The sequence below is a fragment of the Ricinus communis genome, chromosome 1, assembly GCF_019578655.1.
Source record: "Ricinus communis isolate WT05 ecotype wild-type chromosome 1, ASM1957865v1, whole genome shotgun sequence".
Taxonomy (NCBI): domain Eukaryota; kingdom Viridiplantae; phylum Streptophyta; class Magnoliopsida; order Malpighiales; family Euphorbiaceae; genus Ricinus; species Ricinus communis.
In genome coordinates, this window is record NC_063256.1 from 29,328,895 (window position 1) to 29,355,361 (window position 26,467).

The 26,467-nt window shown below is 34.2% G+C and overlaps 2 protein-coding genes and 1 non-coding gene across 3 annotated transcripts; 2 read left to right on the forward strand and 1 right to left on the reverse strand.

The window, feature by feature from the left end:
• Nucleotides 1–1,250: 1,250 nt before the first annotated feature.
• LOC125369937 lies at nucleotides 1,251–10,394 on the forward strand. Its single transcript, XM_048373422.1, has 2 exons — nucleotides 1,251–1,429; nucleotides 9,836–10,394. The coding sequence occupies exons 1-2, from the start codon at nucleotides 1,251–1,253 to the stop codon at nucleotides 10,392–10,394; spliced, it is 738 nt and encodes a 245-aa protein (XP_048229379.1).
• Nucleotides 10,395–21,441: 11,047 nt separating this feature from the next.
• LOC125369093 lies at nucleotides 21,442–21,547 on the reverse strand. Its single transcript, XR_007214586.1, has one exon. It is a non-coding gene; the product is annotated as a small nucleolar RNA R71 (small nucleolar RNA).
• Nucleotides 21,548–22,613: 1,066 nt separating this feature from the next.
• LOC107260968 lies at nucleotides 22,614–23,834 on the forward strand. Its single transcript, XM_015717172.2, has 5 exons — nucleotides 22,614–22,767; nucleotides 22,856–23,190; nucleotides 23,236–23,591; nucleotides 23,700–23,706; nucleotides 23,823–23,834. Exons 1-5 carry the CDS (start codon nucleotides 22,614–22,616, stop codon nucleotides 23,832–23,834), a joined length of 864 nt encoding a protein of 287 aa, XP_015572658.2.
• Nucleotides 23,835–26,467: the final 2,633 nt, after the last annotated feature.

Genomic DNA, 26,467 nt, shown 5'->3' on the forward strand with positions numbered 1-26,467 from the left:
CCTTAAATCCAGTCTGGTCACTTAATTTCCAATAAAGTCAGCGCCTAGAGAGCAACGCTCGACCAGGGACCTTTAATCCGGCAATCAAACTCTATACAGCCTAGAGAGTTGAACTCGACCAGGGCAAGTTTTAAGATATTATTTTACTACCTATCTTAGATTTATACCGGTGCACACGCGGTCCTGATGAAACCCATCAGGTGGCATGTTCTACTACCATCTCATACCGAGTCAACATGTAATCACAATAACATTGGTGTAGAAAATGATATAGGAATAGTAAATAAATAAATAAATTATTTAAATCTTTAAATCAATAAATCAGAATTTTCTATATAAAATTTTAGCATGACATATGTATAGTAGGGTATAGCAGATATATGATTTTAACTCACAGTTCTGATGACCCCTTTGCTCTACTCCTCTGTCTCAGATGGAGCGAGTTAAAATGATGGATTATCTATTCACGAGAACAATTCAATCAATAAAAGTAAAACATTTAATAAATAACCCTAGGCCTAGACTCCTAGAACTGACTGTCTAAGAATTTTGACTCGAAAATTCTATCGAGAATTTGGCAGAACCTCCCCTAAATTACGGATGTTTACCCCCGGTATAACGGGTCTAGGACCTGCCAAAAACACCTCTAATATTAATCAATTAATTAACGGGAGTCGGGCCACCAAAACTACATTATTTTTCTCAACTCCGCAACACATCACAGATCATAATTATTGGCAGACAGTTCGACATAATATTTATTTTGACAATCAATCCACACATAATTTTCCTGGTATTAAACTAATTCAACTCCATCATATCCACCACAAAGCAACACAAATTTAATCAATATAAATTTTTTAATTAAAGTTCTCTAAAATCAACAGGCTAAAGAACTATTGAGACGCTTGATAAATGAGCTGACTCACCTTCAGCCGCTGGAGTCCGATCGACGATCTGAGCATGCATACGGACTCGAGACAATGTGCAAATGATGATTCACCTGATTCTTCGATCCACTCACCGATCATCCGGAGAAAATCACGGACAGTTTCGACCGTCGATTTTCAAACGGAGTCCGATAGCCGTAAAACTAGTGCCATTGGAAAGCTTGAGCTGAGAGGAGTCTGAATGTGTCCTATGATCATCGGAAGCTCAACGGCACTGGCCGAAAAAGTAAAAATTCAAACTGCCCCTATACTTTTTACCTCATCGAATTCTGCAATTCCGGCAGACTCAAGGGGGTGACAATGGCGGAAAAGGAAGCCTTGAAGTTGCTGATCATTTTGAGCCCAGAACCATCGATAATGGTTACCGGAAATGCCATGAACGATGCTGGAGAAGCAGCTGTCTTCTTCCCCATTTTTTGCCACCTGCTGTCGCCTCCAACTGCTGCCACCGGCACCATCGAGCTCGTAGTCGACAGCTGGTTCTCTAGCTGTTGGCACCGCACCTCAAACGGACTCCTCCTCCACCTGCCACGGACGTTAGCTCCTTCCTTCCTCTCCCTCTTCTTCTTCTTCTTCCCCGATTTTCTTTCTTTCTTTCCCTTCTTTATCGCACTTTGGTCCCTTAACTTTCACTTAACAACCATTTAGTCCCTCATCCTTTTTTATTACTAACTATTTCCCCCTGGAAATTCCTATTTAACCCTCTTGCTTTTCTTTAGTATTTCAATTAAGCCCCTAACTACTTATTTTGGGCCAAATTAAAATTATTAAAAACAGAAAGTTACTTATTTATCCTTGCTTTTAATAGTAATATTACTAAAATGTCCTTACCGACATATTTAATTATAAAAATTCCAATCATAGAAATTCTCATTTAAACTCTATATTAATACAATTATACTTTTAGCCCCTATCTCATAATTAATTGTCAAATTAATCCTAACACTTAATTAACTTAAATAATCAATTGGTTAACTATTTTCCAATTGAATCCAATAACATTTGCTAACTAAAATTGCCATTCCCTAATAAATTCCTTTATAAAAATATTATTTACTATTTCTTTCATAACTTTCAAATATAATATTTAATTCATATATTCATATTGAGAGAAAATTTGAGTGTGACCTATATATATATATATATATATATATATATATATAATATAATTTATCCTCTATGAAATCCACTTAATTAATTTCTTGAAAATCAAACTAATTAGATATAGTTAAATAAATCCCTTTACTTTTATTTAGCATTAAAATTCTATTTTAAATTATCCCAATTCAATTAATTATAATAAAATTAAATTAAATTAAATAAAAATCGGTTATTCTAATCATATTCATTAAACTATAAGACTTTAGTTTTATTATTATCATCATCAAAATTCTTATTAGTCATTATTATTATTATTATTATTATTAAAAAAAATTCGGGTATTAAATTTGGCATGTGCATGTGTGTATGGATTTTGATTTGATTTGATTTTGGAAAGTAATGAGTACCATTTAGAAGATGAATAATGAATCTTTAGATTTCTAAAAAATTAATGTTTAATCTTCATGGACACTATTTATGCACACAACATATAAATCAAGTGTTGATTTGATGAGTTATGCACATAGTATGGGTATTGCTTGTTGAATTTGGCATGTGTGTGTTCTTGGTCTAATGGCAAGCCTTTTGAGGAAGAACATTAGATCTAGATCATGCATAAGATGAGTTCTTGAAGCAATCTTGAAGATTAATTCGAGTCTTAATCAATGTTCCTTGCATAGTTGTTTTGTTTCTTGATGATTATTATGTGAATCTTGATTATCTTGAATTGTTTGATAGAAAATTTCATTTTCTTGATGATTGATCTAGATGAATTTTGATGAACTCAATTAATTTTGAAATTAATGTGATTAATTAGTCTTGTTAGATCTTTAAATCATCTCAAATAAAGAGTGTCCTTGTTTGTAGGGATTTCTAGATAAAGTATCCTAGTTGGCATATGACTCCTTGTCTTAAGACATCCTGGGATTATAATTACTTGTCCTAAAGTGATTAGGAAATTAATTAAAAATTATTTTAATTAATACAAGTATTATTAATTCTTTAGGACAAGGACTTGTAATTGTAGAACCCTAGTTGGACTAGAAAGTATTCTAAATTAAGACAAGAGTTTGACTTTTGTCCTAAATTCTAGGCCGAAAATTACATAAATTATAAGAGAATTTTTATTTTAAAATTTGATTTAATTAGTTTATGTTATCCTGGAACTTATGTCTTAGTATCCTAGTATGACTATGATATTTGTCTTAATTAAGCATAAGTTTGAATTTAAGTCTTGTTTTAAATTAAAATTAATGATATTTTAAAGAGAATTAGTTAGTAATTAAATTCGATTTAATTAATTTTAATTCTCTATAACTTTCTTCAACTAAGATTAAATCTTAGTTTCCTAGTACGACTAGGACTAGTAAAGTTTGTTTGGTCAAAGGTTGATTTTATGTCCTTATTTTTAATTTGGCCGAAAATCACACTATAAAATAAGGAGAATTATCTTTTTTAAAATGATTTAATTATTTCAATTCTCCATACTCCATTTAATCCTAATTGCATGCAACAATCAAATAACTTGAATTATGCTATCTTGATTCTTTTATATGCTTTATATAATATGATTATATTTGGCATATGATGGATGGTTATGGACTATAAAGACCAATGTGATTGTGTTGAATGGTTCAATGCTTTGGTTTGGTATTTTTAAAATAAGGATAGTGTTCCTTGCTTTTCTCTAATTTTCTCTGGGTTGTAAATTTTTTTCTCATTTAACTCCCCTTGAATGCAACTCAAGGTTTCTCTAAATCTTATGTATTAGTTACATAGTTTTATATTAGTTAGATAGAATTTAATTTTGTAATCTGGATGGAGATATGGTGCCAAATGGAGATGAAGGGGATATTACTTCAAAACTTGGAGATCATGAAGGCAATATCTAGGTTTTGACCATCTAGTTATCTTCGATGGCTCAAGATAACTAGTTTAGAAAGTCCATAATCATCAATAGTAGTTTGGCATGCTTAGCTTATATTATGTATGTGATGTATGATATATGAATGATCATGTCAAAGCATGAAACTCTTATATTTGATATTTGTATATGCATGCCAAAGCATGAGATCTTAATCACCGCTTAATAATAAATCCCTCGTTCAATATTAAGTCACATGTTAAGAACATGATTAAGTTATCTTCCATAATTAAAATAGGAAGTATGACTTCTGAACTATAAAGACAACATGAGAATATGGATGCTCAAACTATCATCTTACATTTAAAGAAAATGTTTGATGAGCAGTCAATGACTGAAAGGTATGAGACCTCAAAAGAATTGCTCCGATGTAAGATGGTCGAAGGTGCATCTATGAATGCACATAGACTAAAGATGCTTGGATATATTGAACATTTAAGGCATCTTGGTTTTATAAAGGACCATGAATTAAGTATACACTAATTTTGCAATCTCTACTTGACAATTTGTAGTTTGTTATGAACTTTTATATGAATAAATTAGATACTATAATACTCGAACTTATTAATATGTTAAAGACTGCGGAGGGCACCATAAAGAACCAAAAGGGAGTTGTTCTAATGGTAGAACCTTCTAAGGCTGCTAAGAGTAAGTCTAAGAAGAAAAAGGAAAAGAAAGCCCAAAAGCCCAAGAAAGCCTTAAAGGATATTGGAGGTATTAACAAGGATAAACGAAAGTATCACCATTATAGGAAGAAAGGACAATAGAGAAGGAACTATAAAGTTTATCTCGTTGCTTTGAAGGATAAGAATTAGAAAAGAAGGAATAGACTAACCTGAAGGCAATTGTCGCCATCTAGTTTAGTGATTAGTTCTATTTTCCTTAATAAGAATTTAATAATTGTTATTAATTATTTTTCTAAAAAAACTATTGTCATTATTTTATTTAATAATATTAGGTAATTATTGCCTTATTTAGTTAAATTATTTATGTTTCTAGAAAACTCATACGAAAGGTTGTATGAAAGTAAGAAAAATCCATATTGCGAGAAACCTAAAGCAATCCTAAATAGGCATAAGGATTATATATTGATATCAAGGCACAAATAAGTAACACAGACAAGTTATGTAACTTATAAAATCAATATTATAATCAAGTTATCTTTGAGAAAGGCACAAATGTCGAACTCCTAAGTAATACATAGGTTGTATGCTTGCTTTTAGGAAGAGTTATGATGAAGTATCATATCAAGATAAGATCATCATATGGAATACTTAGATCATGACTAGAATGTTTATAACTTGCAATTACTCAAATTGATAAAGTTTCATAAGATGATGAAACCTAACTTTGTGAGACATAGTTAGATCAATAAAGAATGTTGCAAGCCTTCTCACAAGATATATATTCTTATAACCATTAACTCCAATATATTCCATTTAGATATGATCATAAAAAAGTCTATATAACATATAGACCAGTATATGATATTTAAAGAGAAACATACAAAATTAGACAAAGTTGAAAGGCTTGATCTCATAAATATAAGTTTATAAGATATCCAAAAGGGTTTTAGGAAATCAACACTATCATACTCTTGAAACAAAAGTGTTTATTTGGAATATGTTTTCTTTCAAGAAAATGAGTTTTTTGAAAGAAGTAGTGGGAGTTTGATAGATCTTGATAGAGACCAAGATAAACACACTAATATTAAAATAGAAAAAAGCTTAAAGGTGCTTAGCATAAGATGCACAACCTTAAGCTAATCACATACATAGTTTTTTGGTATGTTGCAGGATACAACATATTTGTAAGAAATACATATCTCTTATGGTATATGTAATTATATCTCATTGTTGATGAGACTACTACATTAAGAACTAATGATTGCATTAATTCTTAAAGTTGGCATCAAACCTTAAGATTCTATTTTGGATACCATATTGTTTAACCAAGTGAAGATTATGGTGAACTCATCTAAATGGATAAGATCCATTAAAGTGCAAGTGAGTTTTTGAGAAAAACTAATATGAAAATCTTTGCCCAAAGGTTGAGCAAAGAAACTTTAATAAGTTACATACTTAATCAAGAGGTTGATTAGTAATGTAATTATAAGTTCCAATCCAAATTGAATAAACAAGTGTATAGGAAGGGGTTAGTGAGAGTATAATAATGTTTCCTAATATTTTATGTTGTAGACATATAGATAAAGGGAAAGTGACAAGTTTTTTATCATGAGTCTACCAGGACTTAAAAATCCATAAAGAATTAGAACATACAGTTTACTTTATAGGATTGAGATCTATAGAGAAAGATGCTTCAAACTGCACGAATGTTCTAAACTTCGAGTACATAGACATATATGTTAAAGGAGTTTAACATGGAAGAATCAAAGAAAGATTCTTGGCCATGTCTCATATACATATCTCTTTCCAAAGAAATGTACCATAAACATTCATTGAGAAAGAGGTTATTAATAGAATGATATATGTAAAAGCATAATATTATATTATGAATATGTCATATTGTGTACTAGACTTTATGGTTATTCTAGATGTTGATTGTGGATCACATAGAATAAACTCGTAAGATAGATTCATTTCATTATTAAAAGGAAAGCATGACTTTTGGAAAGAGTTCCAAAAAAGGCATTCTTACAACTTGAGTTCAATATATCTCATTATATTTTAGGCAATTTATGAGAGATATTTAGATCTTTAAAATTACTTTTCAAGAATAAGGTATGGTTCTTAAGTATTATTGATCTAAAGAGTTAAATAAACAATAGAGCCATTTTCAAAGAACTAAAGTCTTATTTATGATCTAAAATGTTGTATTGAAGCATTACTAATAAATGACTTATTAGTAAAGTATAAAGATAAAATAAATACTCATGGAGGATAACAAATTTGATCCTCCAACAAAGTCGTTTGACCTAGCTAGAACATGATCATTATAAGAAAGAGTTCGCTATTGGATATCATGATGATTGGCTTTGATTGTGCTTTAGTGCAAGTGGGAGATTGTTAGAGTATGCACTAAAGAGAAAGAGTTGTCAAATGATCTATGTTAATTTATACATCACAGTTGATGGCATACAATTATACTAGAGGCATTTTTCAACTCTAATGGTGCGAGTAGTCGGTTATTATTAAAGAATAATCCAAACCGTTAGAGAAGAACACTATGGAATTATAAATCGTTAGAGAAGAACACTATGTAAACATAAATGTAAGAGATATTATAAAACAAGTTTATAATGATGAGGTTCTCATTATATACGTTCCTAAACTTTATTCATAGTCGATGTTTGATAAATAATTAGGTATTGATCAAACACTCGAGACTACCATAATACGTTATCACTTACTTATGAAGTAAGCAATGTCTCATAAGGTTGAGGAATAAGGATTCCGAGATAAGCATATGAGTGCTTGTTACAATAACAAGTTCATTGAATATGACCCCACTAAGTAGTCCATATGAAATTTACCCCAACTTTCTATGGACACTTGTGATAGTCTTACAGGCTTAAGATAACAGTATATTATCTTATATGATGATTGACATACTTTGATGCTATCTTATGTTCTCCTATTCATGAAGCACTCAAGGGATAGTTATTCGGTATAGTAAGAGTCATATGAAGATGCTAAGTTATCAATAAATAATTCATTGCCTAAGGTAATATGTCATGGAACCTTATCTTGATGATTTTTGAAAGATGATTCTGGAGAGAGAGAACTTTGGGGTATTCAAGATAGACTTTGAGAGCAATATTTCAAACGATCAAGAAAAGGAAAATAGAGACGAATTCTACTTCAACATCATCCATATAGTTGTTCTTAAAGATTGAATTGAAGATCAAAGGAAAGAAGGAAGAGATCTTGAGCTGTAGAGATTGGGTTGAGAGTTATTCAAGAGGGGATAGCATTTTCACCATTTGAGAAAATGGTGAACATGTTCTTTTCAATTCTTTTTTACTTTGTATTTGATTCTTGTATTAGTTTAATCATAAACATATGTAACTAATCTTATTAAACCCATTTGGAGGTGATCTTTAGCTATGCTAGGCTTCTTTTATGCTTAATTGATTGAATTATTGATTTAAGATTGTAGTTTTCATTCAAGTATAATAAAATCTATTGTTTCTTCTTCATTGTTGAATCAATTTGAGAACTCCTTTGTAATTGAGAAATTCAATTAAGTTTGGACAACTGCTTGTGTGATTAGGTGATTTACATCTTAGAGATAACTGTAATAACTTATTGGAATAAGAACTAGACATTCTTATTAGCGATAATTTAAAGATTAATGCTATTCTAAAATCAATTGTTAGGAAGAGATTCCAAGTTTAGATCTTTAGGATTATGAATTGGTTAACTCGAGAGAGAGGCTAATTAATTTAAGAAATTATCCGCAGATCGTAATTCTTAATTAATCAATTCATAAATTATTATTTTTAAGCCGGCTAGCTAAAGGGATCCCCAATTAGCTTAACTCATCTCATTGTCTTTTTTAAACTTTCATTATCTTTGTTAAAATTTAGTTTTCATTTGCATTCTCAATCATTTTTAGTTAATGATCTTTACCACCTTTTGATCGGTTAGATAATAGAAATAGCATAGTAGCAGTAGCTTCTTAGTTCCCGTGGGATACGAAATTGATACTTGCCATAGCTAGATTACATTTGATAGGTGCACTTGCCTGTAGATTGTTACTCGTGTTTAGCTCGCATCAAGTTTTTGGCACTGTTGCCAGGGAATTATTTTGAGAAATATTTTGAATTGTGTGTTATTGTTAATTTAGCCATTTATTCTTTGTTCTTTATTTATTTTTGTTTGATTTTATTCATTTATGTTATTGGTTATTTGTTGTTTCAGGTAGTGTATGACTAGGAGGTCCAATCCAGATCTAGTAGACCCTCTACTAGAACTAGAGCAATCCCTCAGGTAGTTGAGAAAGCGGTTAAGCATAGAGGAGGAAGAGATTCAGGTTGGGAAAGCTGTAGATGAGAGTGAACCAGAAGACACTACAGTAGAGATGGCAGACGCCAAAGACAACAATGATAATAACTGGACAATGTATGATTTTGTGAGACCATCGCTGGAGGGGCCGTGAACATGCATTACAAGACCAGCTATTGCGCTAATAATTTTAAAATAAAGCCTAATGTGATTCAGATGGTGCAGCAAATGATTCAGTTTGGAGGCTTGGCAGATAAGGATCCTAAAGCGCATATAGGATGAATAAATCATCTGAACTTCGGATGGAGGAACAACAATAACTAGGGGCCACCAGGGTTTTAGTGACTACATCAGCAGTCACAACAATTTGTTCTCCCATCTCAGTCTCTCAAACTCAAAAGAAAAAGCCTAACTTAGAGGAGCTGATGATGAAGTTTGTGTTCACTTTAGAGACCAGATTCCGGCAGACGAATGCAGCTCTTAAAAATCAATAGGCCTCCATTTAGAACTTGGAGAATCAAATAGGCTAGATTTTTAAGATGTTGGCTGAGAGGCAGCCTGGGACTTTGCCTAGTAATACAGAGTCCAACCCGATAGAGCATGTGAACGCAATCACTTTGTGGTCAAGTAAGTATATTCCTGGTTCTTCTCCTCTTTCTAATAATGATATTGATCGCAAGTAGATTCAAGCAGAAAGGTTGAAGATAATAGGGTGAAGGAACCAGAGAAGAAGAGGCAAAGAAGATTCCACTGAGGGAATACCAACCCAAAATTTCGTACCCTGTTAGGTTGAAGCAGGCGCAAGTCGAGTAGTAGTTTGGTAAATTTCTTGATGTATTTAAACAACTGCATATAAACTTACCATTTGTTGAAGTTATTTCCTGAATGCCTAGGTATGTGAAGTTCTTAAAGGAGATCCTTAGCAACAAAAGGAAGTTTGAGGACTTGGCATTTGTGATGCTAAACGAGGAATGTTCGGCAATTTTCCAAAATAAGTTATCAAAAAAGAAATATGATCGAGGGAGTTTTACTATCCCTTGTATTATAGGTGACTTGACTATTAGTGATGCTTTAGCTTATTTAAGAGCTAGTATTAATGTATTATCGTACAACCTGTTTGCTAAGTTGGGGCTGGCAGAGATAAAACCTACTAGGATGAGTATACAACTAGTTGATAGGTCAGTCAAGTATCCTAGGGGTGTTGTAGAGAATGTGCTTGTTAAGGTGGATAAATTCATATTTCCTATTGACTTTGTGATCTTAGACATGGATGGTGAGAGTAGTGTAATTCTGATTCCAGGTAGACCTTTCCTTGCAACATCTAGGGCAATTATAAATGTTTGTCATGGAAAACTTGAACTTAGGGTAGAGGATGAGACTGTCACCTTTGACTTGAATAATGTTGTGTATTCTATTAATATACTTGATGATGTTGTTGAGACACAGTTATAGGAAATATTGGTTGAAGACCCTTTACAAGTTACTTTGCCAATGGAAGATGAGCATGAGTTGTCAAATGAGAAAGTATTGGAGCAGCTTGAATTTTTATTAGCAAATGAGCCAAGCAAAGAGGATAATAAGTTTGTTATAATTGACAGGATAGGTGTGTAGAAGTTAAGGCCATCAATTGAAGAACCACCAGTTCTTGAGTTGAAAGAGCTCCCAAAGCATATCGACTATGCATATCTAGACAAAGACAATAGTTTGCTTGACATTTCAATAGCAGACTTGACACTCGAGATGAGGAAGATGACGTTGCCCTCTCTAAGAAAGTACCAAAAGGCGTTTGCTTGGAAGAATGCTGACATTCCAGGGATTAACCACACTTATTACTCATCCAAGATTCTTATGGACGACATCTATAACCTAGCAGTTCAACCACAGCACAAGTTAAATTTGCACATGAAGGGAGTGGTCAACGAATCCAACTAAATGACTCAGGAAAAAAAGAAGCGCTTTTAGGAGGCACCCCAACTTTTATTTATGTTTTTGACATTTTGATCATTGGTTTTGGAACATTTTCTTAGTTTTAGTCTTTAATTTCATTTAATTTTTGAGTTTTATATGCCATTTCAGTGCTTTATTCGTATTTTTATTTCTTCTTTTCTGCCTTTGAATTGCCCTATTGCTGCTGTTTTGAATGTTTGAACTTGTTGGATTGTGAGCTGGTTCGGTGAATTAGTCATTATGCTGCTGTGATATTGTCTTATGCTGCTGTGATATTGAGATTGCATAATGTAGATGTTCTTGTAATGTTAAATTGTTGTTAAACTGCTGCTATTATTGTATTTTGACTTCGTTGACTTTGGCGAGTATTTTCCACCTCTAGTAGCCGATGATGCACCTCCTCTAGTACAACCACCACCACCACCACTGCCACCAACCCAGCAAGATGAGTGGGGCAATATTTCTTCATATTTATCTCTTTTCCTTTTTGTACTTATTATGTTGCTTCCCAACTCCTTTACACACTACAGACAATGTGTCCTTCAAGTATGGGGTGGGTAAGCTGTTATTTTGGCTTTTTTTTCATGTTTTCCAATTGTTGTTTATTATATTATTGATGATGTATATATTTAGGATACTTAGGATGTTTATTAGCTTTTTGTTTATCTTCGAAAGATTAACAATTATGATTATGAGTATGTGATTTTTCCTTCTTGTTGTTTGTTGCTTTGGAATATTATTGAGCAATTTTTAGTTTATTATAATGGCTAGGTTAAACTAGTGTTACTTGACCATTCTTTAAGTTAGTTAATCTGAATTTGATTAGTTACTGTGTTTTGTATATGAATTGATTAAATGATGATTTAATTGATGGTATTTGGACACCTTATGCAAATGTACACACATAAATTGTGAGTTTTTAAACCTAATTGAGTATACATCACAAATGCTCTTTTTTTCTTGTTTGAGTATGCATTGTATTCTTCTTATTTCTAGAACTTGCTCGCTAATGCTTGTTGATCAAATGTTATGAAATGATAAGGGTACTTAGGATTCACCATTATAGCCAAAAGCCAACCTGTGAATGCTTTCCATTAGTTAGCCTAGTTTGAGCCTATCCACTTTCTTCATTTTTACCATTTTACTTTATCATCACAGTTTGTTAAGCCTTTCGTTTGTTGATCTCTACCCTATTTCTAGAATTTTTGCAATGTGTTCATTGAGTTGTTGGATAAAATACCAGTTTTATTTGTACTTTGAATTCACTAAGTCCTTTAAAAGTTTGGTTTAGATACTCCCTTCAATCCAAAGTAATTATGTCCTATTGTTTCTTCTTAAAAAACAAACAGTTCTTTATTGAGTATTCATTCATTTTTCACTTTTTGAGCATCTTATTTTAGAGACTTGGGAACTATAGTGAATTTAATTATATTTGTTTGACATGTAGTCCTTTTTGAGCTAAAATTGTGGGTAAGGCATTACAAAAGTCCTGAAATTATTTACACCTCACTTCTAAGTTTCCATACCTAAAACTAAGCCCATTACAACCCTTGTGAAGATCCTTTGATTGTGATATTTGATTGTTTGTAGTAGCGGAGATAGGATTCATGAGCAAGCCTATGGTAAATAAGTTGAATATAATTGCTTTGAGGAATTGATGACTACCTTTTAAACACCGAATGCATAGAGTGATCCCTTGTGAGGCATATGGTTTCTTGAATATTTGATGTTGAATATATTATTTAATTTCTGCATACACTAACATGATAATTACTCTTGTTTAGATTGCTAGTTTAGTTTTTGGTTGAGTTTCAATTTGGGATAGATTGAATGTTGCTTAATTGTAATCCAATGCATGAACTTTAAGGAGGGTTGATTGCATGTTTATAATCCAAACTGTTGATTGCTTGAGGATAAGTGTAATAACTTACTGGATAAGAACTAGACATTCTTATTAGCGGTAATTTAGAGATTAATGCTATTCTAAATCAATTATTAGGAAGAGATTCCAACTTTAGATCTTTAAGATTAGGAATTGGTTAACTCGAGAGAGAGGCCAATTCATTTAAGAAATTATCCACAAATTGCAATTCTTAATCAATCAATTCATAAATTATTATTTTTAAGCCGGCTAGCTAAACGGATTCCCAATTGGATTAACTCATCTCATTGTCTTTTTCAAACTTTCATTCTCTTTGTTAAAATTTAGTCTTCATCTGCATTCTTAATCATTTTTAGTTAATGATCTTCACCACCTTTTGATCGATTAGATAATAGGAGTAGTGTAGTAGCAGTAGCTTCTCAATTCCGGTGGGATACGTCATTGACACTTGCCATAGCTAGATTACATTCGATAGGTGCAATTACCTGTAGATTGTTAAGAGCTAATGGGCCTTGTATAATGGGCTTGTGATGGGTTATTATTCACGGATTAGTTTTTATATTAATTAAAGTTTATTTAGGATAATAAGCCCAACTTAAAGTAAGTTAGGGTTTTATAGAAATCCTAAACATATAAGGACTTTAATTAAAGGCTATATATATAAAAAGAGATGCATATGGGGTAGCAAGGGTAAAGGTTGAAGGTTGGTGGCACATCTAAGAAATTGAAATATTTTCTTTGAGGTAAATACCCTAGGTGAATCAATAATTCATTCCCCTTGCTTGGAACTAGCATTCAATCTCCAACATCTCTTCTTAATATCCTTAAAATGGTCTAATGAGATCTTTGCTTAGAAGCTTGTGTAGATCACAAAAAGAGGCGGTCATATGAGTAGCTTTAAAGTGCATCAATCATTCTTAAAGAATCAAGAATCAACAAAGCAAGCAGCACTCCTTAGATTGGCTGAAAAACTTCCTTTGTAATCCTTCTCCATCTTTTGCTTCTTTTATATGTTATGACTATCTTAATCATGAGATCCTTAGTAGGAATTGAGAAAAACTTTAAATTGCTTCTATTGCGTCTTTCTTTGTGTTTTAATATCAATTCCCAACAACCTATTGGTCATGTTGTTGACATATTCATTTGGCTTCATTTTGAACATTTCGTATTCGGTGACGTACATTTAGATCTTCCTTGACTTGACTTGCTTGGTACTTCCATGATAGTTCTCCAAAGTAGTCCAAATTTGATGAGTCGTGATGCAATGTTGCACTCTTCCACATTCTTTTCTAGATAGACAACTCACAAGAATTGTCATTGCTTGCTTGTTTTTATGATTTTGTTTCTTGTGAGCATTTACCCATTCTTCTCTAGGAAGAATTCTTTCTTCACCATTCTTGATTTTGCTTGGAGTCTTCCATTCCTTTATAGCATAGTTCCACACCTTAATGTCATATGAAACTAAATAAATCTCCATACAAAATTTTCAGAATGCATAATTGGATCCATCAAAGTATTGGCTGGAGATGTTGAGTTCCTTCATTGATTGCCATGATCTTTACACTTCCAATAAAGCTTGTAAATGAGTGAAGATGCTCTGATACCGATTGTTATCCCTTAGAAATAGAAGGAGAGTTGAATTGGTGACTTTAAATCGCAAAAAGTATTTGAAGTATAAAAACACAAGAATCATAAAGTAAGATTAATGAATTTTGGAAGAGAGTTAGGATTAGAGAGATTGACACAAAGCTTTATAGTGGTTCAGGAACAATCCTCCCTACGTCCACTCTTCAAGATCACACTTGAGTATTCCACTATAATCAACTTGATTACAACCTTTGGATTTTAGCAAGTTCACCCAACAACTTAGTGTTTCTCCAAGCTAATACTAAACCTATTCCCTTAATGAACTAATTACTCACTACGTCCCTTAACCCTTGAGTATTAGTATTTACTCAACAATCAAATACTTGTGTTTTTAATATCCAGGCTCACACAACAAACCCTTTTAGCTTAGTTGAATATACAGATTCAACTTAATATACTATACAAAGAAAAGAAATAAGTAAAAGAAATTGAGAAATAAATTTGCAATAGTTTAGGCACTAATGATTTCACATACATATGTCTTATCTCTTTATGAGGGGTATATATATTCATACCAATCCTCAAAGATACATTACAAATTTCCCAAAGATCATTAAATGTGAACCTTGGTGATCTGGCAAAAAGTTGCTTTCTGCTTGGAAAACACCCTTGTGCTTTTTAAAAAAAGTTGTTGGGACTCTAACAGCTCCAAACACGTGGCACTACAAAAGCGATTATCCTTGTAACGGTCACTAACTTTGCATTAATGGCAAAATTTGCCCCCGCACTATGGGAGCACCCGCACGCCTGCCTTGGGCACGCTCAAAAGCGCCCTCGTGCTTCTCCTCACGTAATCTACTGCCATTTCAGTGTCTTTGACTTGTATTATGTCGCCCTCGTGCTTCTAGCAATGAAGACTCATTGACTGCTAGGTGTCTTCAAATTCTTAGGGTTTTATTAGCATGTCCTTTACAAGTAGATGGTCAACTTGACATATGAAAAGCCCCCTCACGCTTTATAAGTATTTTTACAAACTATACTTAAAAGCTTAATGCACTTTTGTCCAACCGTTGAACGCTTAATGCTTTGTCATGTACATACTCAAACATATAGTTAGCAACACTCAATTTGGGTGTTAAGATCAAATATAGATCAACTGACCCTTAGATCAACATTAAAAATTCCAAATGAAGACATTCAACCATTTTACACAATCACATTGGTTTTAATAGTCCATAACCATCCATCATATGCCAAATATAATCACATTATATAAAGCATATAAAAGAATCAAGATAGCATAATTCAAGTTATTTGATCATTGCATGCAATTAGAACTAAATGGGGTATAGAGAATTGAAATAATCAAATTATATTCAAAAATAAAAAATCCTCCTTCTTTTAGAGTATAATTTTTAGCCAAAACAAAAATTAGGACATTAAGTCAACCTTTAATCAAACAAGCTTTACTAATCCTAGTCATACTAGAAAACTAAGATATGATCTTAATTGTAAAAAGCTATGGAGAATTAAAATTAATTAAGTCAGATTTAATTAATAACTAATTTTCTTTAAAATATCCTTAATTTTTTAATTTTATGTCCTTTTAGGACACAAAGTCAAATATTAACATATAAAGTTAAACTTATGTCTTAATTAAGACAAACAACCTAGTCATACTGGGATATTAAGACATAAGTCCTAGGATAACATAAATTAATCAGAAACTTCATTTAATTAAATCAAATTTTTTTTTAAAAATTCCCTTTAATTTCTTGCCATGTCTGGACAAGAGTCAAACTCTTATTTTAATCTAGACAACTAACTAGTCCAACTAGAATTCTAAAATTACATATTCTTATCCTAAAGGATTAATAGTACTTATATTAATTAAAAAAACCTTTTAATCAATCTTCTAATCATATTAGTACAAGTAATTATAATCCTAAGACAAAGATTTGTTGTAAGACAAGGAGTCAAATACCAACAAGGATCAGGTAAAACTTATCCTTATCTAGAAATCTCTACAAATAAGGACTCTCTTTATTTAATAAGATTTAATAATCTAACAAGGCTAATTAATCAAATTAGTTCCAAAATTGATTGAGTTCATCAAGATCCATCATCACAAAAATCAAATTTTCTATCAAACAATTTGAGATAATCAAGATTCATATGACAAACATCAAGAAACAAAGCATCTATGCAAGGAACATGATCAAGACTTAAATTAACCTTCAAGATTGCTTCAAGAACTCATCGTATGCATGACCTAGATCTAATGTTCTTCCTTAAAAGGCTTGCCATTAGACAAAGAACATGCACATATGTTGAATTCCATAAGCAACCCATACTATGCGCACAACTTATCAAATCAACACTTGATTTGTATGTTGTGTGCATATATGTATGGGCGGCGGTTTCAGGTGTGCGCCTAAGTGTCTTTCGCAACTACGGCATTGTAGGGGTTTTCAACCTAATCAAGAACACAGTAACTAGTCACTGAGACTAGCATGGAGATTGGAGTTGCTACCCGAGTAATCATCGAGACACTTTTACTAATGAGTTTAAAGATGGATCTGGGAGCCAACTTCCTTATTTGTATGTATTAGTCTTTAATCTTGTTGTTTAAAAAATTATTCCCTATAAATGAAAGTAATTTATACACAGGCATGCCAGAACATCACACATAATTCACCTAAGTCTAGCCCTCTTTTAATAAGACCCTCCTCATATTAGGATAGTTAGCCTAGTTTATTAGTCAATTATGCATGTAGCCTACCTAGTCTATCCAATTACATGTTATGCTCTGAATTTCCAGTCTTTAGACCTAATGGACTACTTATTATGATGAGGTCCATTCAGTGTGATCCTAATTCTAACTAAGTCCAAGCCCTCACCAAACATGCCAAAGCCCACTAAGTCTACTTAGATTTTAGGGTTTTAGGTCTAGTTAATGTTAATTAGCCTATTAGACCACCATTTTCATATCGGATTCAGTTTTAAGCCTAAGTTTCTGTGGCCCATTTTAATTAATCAATCATATAACACATATTTAATTCGTCATGCAATAAACAAAATAAAGAAAAGCAGAAATTAAAACCTAATTATTACAACCTGACCTACAACTACGATTGCCAAAGAAAAGACCTAAAAACTATACAGAACGTCGGAATACATCACAAATCGTCAAAAAATATAAAAATTGAGACTAGGCTTGAACAACTTATCAGCTCTAGGGTTTCCAAGGCTAGTTTTCATTATTCGTCAATATATTTTCGCATCCCCGTAGTCAAAATTCACATGCACAAACATTAAAATCGATTAGAATAAAAGAAAATAGGATAAAAATATTAAAACAAAAGCAACATAAGTCAATTAAACAATCAAAATGCTAAACTGCTAAAAAAACCTAAATACTATAAACTAACAAAAGGCAAATCAGAACATATTTAATTACCTAAACATAATAAAAAAAATTTAAACATTAATCTTATAACATGTTTCCAATTAGATCTAAAATCCTAATTGGCAAAGTATCAAATTTCAAAATCCTAAGTTCTTATTATTAGAATCAAAACCCAATAATCATGTAGATTCACCAAAACCCTAATCTAATCATACTTATCATAAATCAAAATCCTAATCATGTTTCTAAAAATAAATAATCAAAATAGAACAAAAAAAGAAACGAAAGAATTAATTTTATGATGATGGTGAATGTATGATTTAACGAAATCTCAGATTGTCACCGTGAATGTTGGATCTGCGAGTCTCAGTCGATGAGCATGCAGTTGAGTCGAAGATCGGGTAGAAATCCAGTGCTAGATATGATGTAGAAAAACTTTCTGTCGATTTAGAAATAGTTTCCAAAAACAAGTTCTTTCATTAGTGGCTTGTTTCCTAAAATCGTTCTTTCTTAAGTGACTTGGATCCTCTAATATCAACTAAGATCGATAGTGTTTTTCTTTCTTTTCTCTCTGTTTTTTCTCTGTATTTTTTCTTTCTTAATGTCTCTCAAGTATCGATCTTACTTACTGTCAATTTTCAGGTCTTGATCCTCGCCCAAAATCCTAATCACCTTTTTCTATTTGTAAAGGTAAGGTTTCAAGGTAAAATCCTAAAGGAAGTGATAGATTTAGAAATATATCGATAAATATCATATTTTATTTTTAAGATTTAAATAATTATCGATAAAAATGATGATTATCGTTAAAGAAACCTTCTAGAATTTGTATCTAGACGTGAAATCGTCGTAAGAAAATGATGTCGGAGTGCCAAAAACCCAATCGGCTCTATGCAGAGGAAGTTTTAGAAATTACAATTAAGTTCCTGATTTTATAAAAACTGTCGTTTTGACCCTCAAACTTAATTTTTTCTGACAATTAGGTTTAAATTGATGTAAAAAAAGTAATTCCAACTGGATTAACCTCGACCCTAGCCTCAAATTCACTTGTCCTTCACCTCCCGAGACACGAAAAGGCAGTAGCTTTCATTAATAGGGTTTTCAGTTTTTTTCTCGATATCTAGATCTAGAAAAGGAGTGCTAACAATATGGTATTCATGAAGATTAAACCTTAAATTTTCAAAAATTTAAAGGTTCGTTATTTATCTTCTAAATCATATTCATTGTTTTCTAAAAATAAATCAAATCAAAATCCATACACACACGCACATGTCAAACCCTTAAGATGTATAGTATATGCATTATTTTGCTTTGACCATCAAGAATCTAATTCCAAATTGTTATAAACGACTTTGAACATCAAATATTCAAGAATAATTGTTGTAATAATTACCCATGAATTTAATTCAATCAATTTGACATCCAAATTTTATTAGAGATTGTGATATGTATAGTTTTACACATATTTGCTCGCGTATTATTGTGCATTTTCTTAGCATTTATTGTGTTTTTATTCCAATATCACTCGTGTTTTGTGTCTTTTCATGTTCTAGTAGATTTTATAGGTCCATCATCAGTGCTTGAGCAATTTTAGATCAATTTTCGGTGAAAACGTACGGAACCAGAACCGTTCGACCTGGGGTTAACTTTTGGGAAGTCAACACGGCTCATGTTGGAACCCGTGCAAAAATTCCAGGCTGTGTAGCTTAAGCACTTTGAAGCAGCACGTTTTCCAAGGGTACCACGCCCTAGAGCACGACCCGTGTTGGCTAACATGGGCAAGAACACGGCCCGTGTTGGTAACACGGACCAGAAGACGGCCTACCTCGATTCAGTCCATTCTATCATTTGGAAACCAACACGGCCCGGATACAGCCCATATTAAGGGACACAAGCTGGAAGACACCCGTATTTGCGCAATGAATAAAAGGAACGAGCCAAAAAGAGAAAAGGATAGTTACGGATCGACGATTTTGACTCTTCATCTTCCTTTGTAATTTTGCTAGATGTGTTTCAACATTTCATGGCGGCTTCCAGGAGACTGATTCCACCTTGGAACGTCAGATTCGTGATTCTGGATTTTGGATTGAAGATCAAGGAGGAGTTTTGGAGCAAATCAAGAAGCAATTATAAAGATCAACTACAATGTAGATCAAGACTTTGAGTTGTTCATCCAATTCTAGGAAAAGGGTGTATATGTTTCAATTTCTTTATTCTTTCATTGTAATTTAATTCCTATTTGCTTTAGACATGAACATGTGTAGCTAGATTGGTTGAACCCATTGGGATTCCTTGCTATGTTGGCTTTATACTGAATTATTGAGATTGGTTGAGTTTCCTTTCTTGCATTCCTTTTGCAATTAATAATATAAATCTAGTTGTTGTCACAAGGATTGTATTGATTACTATTCATAGAACTCTTTTAGCAATTGAGAAATTCTAATTGAGTTTGGAAATTTAATTGCAATAGGTTAATTTTCCCTTAGAGGTAAGGTTAATTAATTTGCCGGATTAAAAATTGACAAAGCTTAATAGAGGTGGATTAAAGCTTAAAGCTTACTTAATAATCAATCGTTAGGAAGAGATTCCAACTTTAGGTTCTTAGATTTAGGAATTCGACTGTCTCGAGAGGGAAACCAAATTCAGTTTAGAATCCATCCACGGGTAGCATAATCGGACTCAACAATTTTTTTTCTTTTGTTTAATAGCCAACTAGCCTAGGTCCTCTTTAGGTTTGCTTTCTTATCTTATTTATTCTCTTTGCTCATTCATTCTCGCATTACACTTAGAATTTAGTTTTTAGTTAGTAAATCTAGAAACCTTCATTATTAACTTTAGGCTAGATAACAAGGAATGAAGTAGTAACTCTAGGATTTCACTTTCCCGAAGAATACGATATTTTTAATACTTGTCATTGTGCTAGGCTGCATCGATGGGTTCACTACCTTAGTTGTAGTTGCATAAGCATCGCATCAAGTTTTTAGCGCCATTTTCGGAGAATTTGTTTGAAAACTATAGTAAGATTTGCTATTTGTTACTTTAGCCATTTTTCCTTTTTGTTTTTGTCAATACTTTTTATTTAGTTATTCATTCATTTATTTGTTCAGATCATTGCTGCCTTGTTCATTTCAGGTAGTTTATGACCAGGAATTCTAATCCTGCATAAGTAGACCCTCTGCCCGAACCAGAGCGATCCCCCAGGCAGCTGAGGAAGCGATTAGACGTAGAAGAGGAGGAGGAGCATGTAGAGATTCTTGTCCATACACCAGTAAATATGGGAGACGACAACAACAACGTCATTAAAGCCAACAAGACGATGTACGAGTTTGCTAGACCTTCCCTGGAGGGGACGCACACCAGTATATTAAGGTCACCTAGTGCAACATATAATTTTAAAATTAAGCCAAATGTCATTCAGATGGTGCAGTAAAGTGTTCAGTTTGAAGGCTTGCCCAATGAAGATCCTAACGCCCACATCGTGAACTTCTTGGAGATTTGTGATACCTTCAAGATAAATGGGACTGCCGATGATGGCATTCGGCTTAGGCTATTCCCATTTTTCTTTATTGATAGAGCAAAGAGATGGCTACAGTCCCTACCAGCTAACACTATCACCACCTGGAGTTCTTTGGCTGAGAAATTTCTTTATAAGTACTTTCCTCCTGTTAAGACTACAAAGATGCGTAATGATATTTCTTCTTTTGTGCAGTTTAATGATGAGAGCATGTATGATACGTGAGAAAGGTACAAGCACGTATTGAGATGTTGCCCATACCACGGTTTGCCATTATGGATGCAGGTGCAGACTTTTTACAGTGGCTTGAACTCAGCCACGAGGCAAATGGTAGATGCAGCTGCAGGTGGGGCCATCAATAGTAAGATGCCGGAGCAGGCCCAGAACTTAATTGAGGAGATGGCTATGAACACATATCAGTGGCAGCCTTCTAGGAGTAGGCCAAGACGGCAAGGAGTGGTGAACCAGGTAGATTCTACATCAGCCTTGGCAGCTTAGGTGGAGCTTTTGGCCAGGAAGATCGACCAGCTCCAAATGCCAGTCCATGCAGCACAACTTGGCTGTGAATTTTATGGTGGCCCGCACTATAGTGCAAACTGTAATACGAGAGGTATGTTTACTTCTTCTTCATCGTCTTTTGCTGACCATGAATAGGTTGCTTATATGGGAAATGCGTCTAGGCAGCAGAATAACCTATACAGCAACACATACAACCTAGGATGGAGAAACCATCCCATCTTCAAATGGTGAAATAACAACACCCAAGGACCACCAGGATTTCAGCGGTTGCACCAGCAACAACCCCAACAGCAGACTATTCTCCCCTAACTACCTCATAACCAGGAGAAGAAGCTTAATTTAGAGGAGTTGATGATGAAGTTCGTGTCCACTTTAGAGAATAGGTTTCAGCAGATAGACACAGCTCTTAGAAATCAACAGGCCTCTATACAGAATTTAAAGAATTAGATAGGCCAGATTTCTAAGATGCTGACTGAGAGACAGCTAGGGACACTCCCCAGTACTACAAAGTCAAAACCAAGGGAGCATGTCAAGGCTATTACCTTAAGATCATATAAGCAGTTAGCTAGCTCTTTACCTATGGCTAATGATGATGTTATTGTGCAGGATGAGCCAGCAAAAAAGGAGCCAGAGCCTAAGGTGACAGAGCCTGCACGAACTGAGGACAAGAAGAAGAATCATATGAGAGAATACCAGCCTCCAATTCCATATCCTGCCAGGTTGAAGCAGGAAAAGGTTGATCAGTAGTTTGGTAAGTTTTTGGATTTATTTAAGTAGCTGAGGATTAACCTACCTTTTGTTGAGGCTATATCGCAAATGCCCAAGTATGCGAGGTTCCCAAAAGAGATTCTAAGCAACAACAGGAAGCTGGAGGACTTGGGACTTGTGACACTAAATGAGGAGTGCTCAGCCATTCTTCAAAATAAGCTGCCAGTAAAGAGGCATGATCTAAGGAGTTTTAATGTTCCCTGTATTATTGGTAATTTACAAATTAGGAAGCTTTAGCTGATTTAGGAGCTAGCATCAATTTAATACCTAGCAGTTTATTTGAAAATTAGGTTTGAGTGAGCCTAAACCTACTAGGATGAGCATACAGATATCAGATAGGACTGTGAAATTTCCTAGGGGAATAGTTGAGGATGTACTTGTTAAGGTAGACAAGTTTATATTTCCTATTAATTTTGTTGTTATGGATATAGAGGGTGAGAGTAGCGTACTTTTAATTCTAGGTAGACCTTTTCTTGCAACATCTAGGGCTGTTATAGATGCGTATAATAGGAAGTTACAGCTTAGAGTAGGTGGTGAGTCTATTACCTTTGACCGTAGCACTTCTATGAGACATTCCTTTGGCCATGATGATACTGTACATTCTATGGATGTTTTAGATGATATTGTAGGGTCTCAATTGTAGGAGATATTACTTTATGATCTTTTGCAGGTGGCATTACAGATTTATTGGAACAACTTGCTTGTTTACTGGCTAATGAACCCAACAGGTCTACTGACTATTTTGTTGATATTGACAGGTCAAGGTGTACAGAAATTGAGACCTTCACTTGAGGAGCCACCAGCCCTAGAGTTGAAGGAGTTGCCTAAGCACTTGACCTATGCTTATTTGGATGAGGCGGAGAAGCTACCGGTGATTATTGCAGCTGATTTGACTTATGAGAAGAGGGAGATGACTTTGGCTTCTCTCAAGAAGTATCCCAAGGCCTTTGCATACAAGATTGCAGACATTCCTAGTATCAACCCCAGCTATTGTTCATATAAGATCCTGATGGAGGATAATTACAGGTGAGTGGTACAACCACAACGGCGGTTGAATCCGAACATGAAGGAAGTAGTCAAGAAGGAAGTAATTAAACTTCTGGATGCAGTTTTAATTTACCCTATTTCTGACAGCTCTTGGGTTAGTCCTGTATAGGTTGTGCCTAAGAAGGGAGGTATGACGGTGGTCAAGAATGAGAAGGATGAGTTGATACCGACTAGGATAGTAACTGATTTTTGAGTTTGCATTGATTATAGGAGGCTCAATGATGCAACTCGGAATGACCATTTTCCCCTTCATTTTATTGACCAGATGTTAGAGCGTTTATTAGGGCATGTGTTTTATTGTTTTCTTGATGGTTTTTCAAGTTATTTTCATATTCTTACTCCACTTGAGGACCAAGAGAAAACCACTTTCACTTGCCTATATGATACATTCGGTTACAGGAGGATGTCATTCGGTTTGTGCAATGCACTTGCTACTTTCTAGAGGTGTATGATGGCGATCTTCCATGACATGATCGAAGAGTCCATGGAGGTGTTCATGGATGATTTCTTGGTATTTGGTAACTCTTTCTCCCATTGTTTGCTTAATTTAGAGTGTATGCTTGGCGCTGTGTAGAAGCTAACCTTATGTTGAATTAGGAAAAGTGTCATTTTATGGTGAGAGATGGTATTGTGCTAGGGCATAAGATTTCACATACAAGGATAAAGGTAGATAGAGGTAACATAGAGACCATTGCTAAGTTGCCACCCCTTAGCTCGGTTAAGGCTATTAAGATTTTCCTTGGTCATGCAGGTTTTTACAAGAGGTTGATTAAGGACTTTTCTAAGCTTGCTAGAGCCTTGACTCAATTGCTTGTAAAAGATATTCCATTTATATTTTCTAATGATTGTTTACAAGCCTTTGAATTACTTAAAGAGAAGCTAACTACAACCCCTATTATGGTTTCGCCTAATTGGAGGCTGCCTTTTGAGTTAATGTGTGATGCTAGTGATTTTGTAGTTTGAGCTGTTTAGGACAGAGGATTAACAATAAGTTCCAACTTATTTATTATGCTAGCAAGACATTGCAGATGCCCAATAGCACTGTACCACTACTGAGAAGGAGTTGCTTGCTATGGTATACGCTTTTGACAAGTTCCGCTCATACTTGGTGCTATCCAAGACCATGGTCTACACGGATCATTCGACATTGAGGTACTTGTTTGGAAAGTATGATGCTAAGCCGAGACTTATTCGTTGGATTTTGCTTTTGCAAGAATTTGACATTAAGATCAAGGATAAGAAGGGTGTGGAGAACTTGGCTATAGATCACCTTTCGAGATTAGAGAACCCGAGCCTAGATGCACTGGATGAAAGGGTTATTGATGATAGTTTTCTAGATGAGTACTTGTGCTCTATTCAGGTATCTTCAGATGTCCCTTGGTTTCCAATTTTGTAAATTACTTAGTTGCAAGGGTCTTACCAAAGGGTATGACATTTCAGTAAAAGAAGAACTTCTTTACTGATTTGAAGTACTATATTTGGGAAGATCCTTTTCTATTTCGAGTTTATGCAGACCAGGTGATTCGGCGATGCGTGCACGGGGAGGAGATCCTATAAATTCTGAGGCATTGCCATGAGGGACCAACGTGAGGTCATCAAGCAGCTAAGCACACTGCTAGGAAGGTTCTTAAGGCTGGGTTCTATTGGCCGACCATTTTTTAGGATGCTAGAGCATTCGTGCAGGTTAGTGATGTATGCCAGAGGTCAGGTAACATCTCTACTCATGATGAGATGCCCCAAACGAGCATTCAAGCGGTTGAGATTTTTGATATTTAGGGCATTGACTTCATGGAGCCCTTTCCTTCTTCTTTTGGAAATAAGTATATCCTTGTTGTTGTTGAGTATTTCTCTAAGTGGCCGGAAATGCAAGCTTTCTAGACTGACGATGCTAGAGTCGTTACTAAGTTCCTTAAGCGATTGTTTGCTAGGTTTGGCATACCTAGGGCACTGATTAGTGATAGAGGGACTCATTTTTGTAATGCTTAACTAGAGAGAGTATTTCAGCGACATGGAGTGACCCATAGGTTTTCTACACCCTATCACCCGCAGACTAGTAGGCAAGTAGAGATTATTAATAGGGGTTGAAACGCATTTTAGAAAAAACAGTAGGGGTGAGTAGGAAGGATTGGGCAAATAAGTTAGATGATGCACTTTGGGCATTCAGGACATCCTATTGTACTTCGACAAGTTTTACACCTTATAGGCTTGTGTATGGGAAAGCCTGCCATTTACCTGTTAAGTTAGAGCACAGAGCCCTATGGGCCTTAAATACTTGTAATTTTGATGTTGATTCTGCAGGTAAACAGAGAGAGTGGCAGCTCAATGAGTTAGATGAGTTGCGCCAGCAAGTGTATAGCAGCTCATTCATTTATAAGGAGCGGACTAAGAGGTGGCACGACAAGCGATTGAGGGGCTCCAAGGAGTTTCAAGTTGGGGATCGAGTTCTACTCTACAATTCACGTCTCCGTTTGTTCCTAGGGAAGCTCAGGATCACTAGTCAGGACCGTCCGTAATCCAGTAGGTGTTCCCATATGGCATAGTTAAGTTGCATCATCCCAATAAAGGGAGATTCAAGGTGAATGACCATCGTTTGAAGCATTATTATGGAGACTCGCTTGAGATCGAGGAGCGGGTAAATATGGTGTTGTTCCAGCGAGATTGACCTTCTGCATAAGTCCAGCTACACGACTCGGTCAAAAAAAGCGCTCTCGAGAGGCATTCCCTAGCTTATCCTTTACATTTCTACGTTTTTTATCATTTGACTTATCTTTTCTACTTAGCTCATTTTTACATTTCAATTAGTTTTGACTTAACTCTTTTCATTTTTATGTCGTTTTTGTTTAAAATTACTTGGT